This window comes from Sardina pilchardus, chromosome 24, assembly GCF_963854185.1.
Source record: "Sardina pilchardus chromosome 24, fSarPil1.1, whole genome shotgun sequence".
Classification (NCBI taxonomy): Eukaryota; Metazoa; Chordata; class Actinopteri; order Clupeiformes; family Clupeidae; genus Sardina; species Sardina pilchardus.
In genome coordinates this window covers 27,975,798-27,978,661 of record NC_085017.1, presented here as the reverse complement: position 1 = coordinate 27,978,661, position 2,864 = coordinate 27,975,798, and the positions used below count along the sequence as shown (strand labels likewise).

The following is a 2,864-nucleotide window of genomic DNA, read 5'->3' as shown; positions in this document are numbered from 1 at the left end:
AGTTTTTGCAGTGTGAAAAAAATAGCATTAAATCTAGGACATGGTTTGATCTTAGATCACTTTGCTGCAACATCAGAATCATGCTCACTTTCAAATTAAGATTTTTAAAGCAAGCGGGAGAATGGATGAGTCCAAACAAATGTGTCATCAAAATCAACGTTATTGTCCATAGTCAAATAATACATAAGTGCATTTATCTACAATACTTGAAATTGCAGTACCATTACAATAAAATGGAATCAACAATGAGGAGAAATGCAAAGTAGGCTACATTTATTATTTATTTGGATTACCACCCTCCCCCTTCCGGTAGGAAAGCAGTTGGTACATTCCACCTCTTTCGTTTGAATCAAGTTTTGGGCGCGTACCACTAATAACATATGCATTGCATTTGATAGAAAAGTGACCACAAAGAGGAATAGCCACAGAATTTATCTGACATGGACGATTTCGACGAGGTAACGCTGGCCACGTTCAGAGGTATGTATCGATACTGTTTATTTCAACTTACATTTCAACGTGAAGTATAAGCTATAACTAGCTAGTTCATCAAGTTCATGCTATGGCGCTAGTTAGCATTGCTAGGTGTCGTTAACTAGCATATTTTTTACACAAATGTTGCTGTTGCAACGTAGATGGAATATTATCCTCCCTTGTAAGTCGTTTTGGATAAAAAAAAATATCTGCTAAGAGCTAAATGACTAGCAGCTAAATGTAGATATTGACCTGTGTGTGATTTATACTCAACAGCAGCTAATATCACTGAGGATATCCTGCGCACACTGTCTAGAGATGACGTTAGGGATCTCTTTCCTGGTCCAGAGCACTTTCTTCGACGAAAAGATGTTTGGCTCAAAATCCACGTGGAGGACCATGTAAGAAGCACTACAGTAACTAGCACTTAGCTACTGTTAATTAAGCAGTCACAAGATTCATTTATTCTGGTAGCCTACATATCTTGTGTATTCATTTAGTGCTTAATATGTTAATATTTTGATATCTTTGTTGATGTTCTTATTTACAGGTGGATGAGGACCCCTCTGCAATGGCTAGGTCATCAACGGCTCCATGTGATGTCGTGTCTCCCAGCAATGTTTTAAAATTCTCCAGTATGCAGTATGTTATCTTTACTGACAGTGAGCTTGAGCAGGTGAGACGTTCATATTTTGAGAAGCAGAGACTTGGAAAAGAACAAGAGGTCACTTTGTCGAAGGAGCTTTACTGCCGCCTCGTCCGAAACACAATGACAAACATGATAGCCATTGCCCGTGCATCTCAGGACTCCCGTTATCCAACAAAACATGAGGTCACTTCCATGGCTAAGCGTCTAGTAGAGTATTACCCAATGATAAAGGACAACTCATCAGACAGTGTGTGGGTATGCACAAATTCTTGTCATTATAGTTTTAGAGATGAAAATGGCGTTGCTTTGCCTGTCTAAATGAGATGTATATCTTTACAGGAAGATGTGTCTAAGAGACTCATGAAGAGACTATCAAACATTAAAAGTCCTGTCAAATCCAAAGCCCCACCTGCCAAGAAGCAGCGCCCAGATGGGGATGCTGATGAGAGTCTTAGCTCTAGCATCAGTGATTGTGATTCCAGCGCTTCTACAGTCATCTTGGAAACATCACTCAGGGCGAGTACCCCGAAAAGAGACGACCAAGTATCACAACTGGGGGACAGCGAAGATGAGCCATACACACTCACAGGTATATTACATTTGATTTGCATGTCAAACTATTTGGATTAAGTGGGTTTCAGGTAATATAGTTTGAGTGGTAGGTTGCATTTTATTGTAATACAGTCTGCCTGCACTGCAGTCTCTTGTTTTCCTTATTTTCAACTATGCCATCAGAGGTCATTAGCTGAAATGTGTAAAATTATCCAGTGACCAATGACCATTAGTCTTACTAAAGAACCTACACTACCGGTCAAAAGTTTACCGTTGGCTGTAAAAAAGTTACAATTACAGCCAGGCAGATTTCTGATGAACTGTGATAGCCTGTTTCTCTATTCTTTGCAGTTCCTGAGCTTATGGATAGAGAGAAGACGCAGGCGCAGCATCATCACACACTGCAGATGATGTTTAAGTCGAAGAAGCCTAATAAGGCTGCTGTCTCACAACTGCTTAACCTAGAGTTTTCAGCCCGTAGAAAGTTTATTGATTCGGATACCATCAGAGAGCAAGATAGGCCTGGCAAGATACTTGAGGCCTACCCATGCTTCCGGGATCTTGACCATGTAAGACAACTTTTATCAGCCATACAACTCTTCTCTCTATCTCTCTTTCCCCTTTTTTCTCTCATCTTTCAATCCTCTCTCATCCCGGTTATTACTATTGAAACAGTAATTAGTTTTCTCTGTTGTGTTTCTTTTCCATTTCAGATCATGGATGAGTTTCGTCGAATTGTTGAAAAGGACAACATTGACTTCTTGAAAGACTTGAGAGAAAGATGGGATTCGTTCTATGGTAAGGTCCAATACTATGGAGTGGTGAAGCATGTAATGAAGGCCCCCCTGACCATGGACGGCGGTGAGTTATATGGTGTGGTGGGTTTAGTGATGAGAATATTGAGGTCAGTGCTTATTTTTCATATCTGATTTTGTTTTCTTTTGATCTAGTTGAACATGCCATCGCCGTCTTCACCGCTTTACCGCAGCTCTTTCCATCAAACTCGAAGGCGCGCAGCCAAATTGAGGCAATTTTCCACGTTTTAACGGTGGGTCAGACATAAGTTATGTTTCCTTTGTAAGGGCTGGTGTACACACATGCAAACATGGCTCAAACTGACAGAGGCTAACACATCAATTGCATGTAAAACAAACTACGAAACAGCAGTCATGTTTGATTTTGTCCACTT

At 40.4% G+C, this 2,864-nt stretch overlaps 1 protein-coding gene across 1 annotated transcript in view; it reads left to right on the top strand.

Moving 5' to 3' along the window:
- Nucleotides 1-440: 440 nt before the first annotated feature.
- The window catches only part of LOC134072359 (uncharacterized), a 2,738-nt gene continuing 314 nt past the window's right edge, over nt 441-2,864 (top strand). The window contains exons 1-7 of the mRNA XM_062528991.1: nt 441-480; nt 751-875; nt 1,025-1,378; nt 1,463-1,712; nt 2,027-2,244; nt 2,389-2,536; nt 2,626-2,723. Coding sequence (XP_062384975.1) covers nt 441-480; nt 751-875; nt 1,025-1,378; nt 1,463-1,712; nt 2,027-2,244; nt 2,389-2,536; nt 2,626-2,723 — 1,233 coding nt within the window. The remainder of the gene's footprint in view (nt 481-750; nt 876-1,024; nt 1,379-1,462; nt 1,713-2,026; nt 2,245-2,388; nt 2,537-2,625; nt 2,724-2,864) is intronic.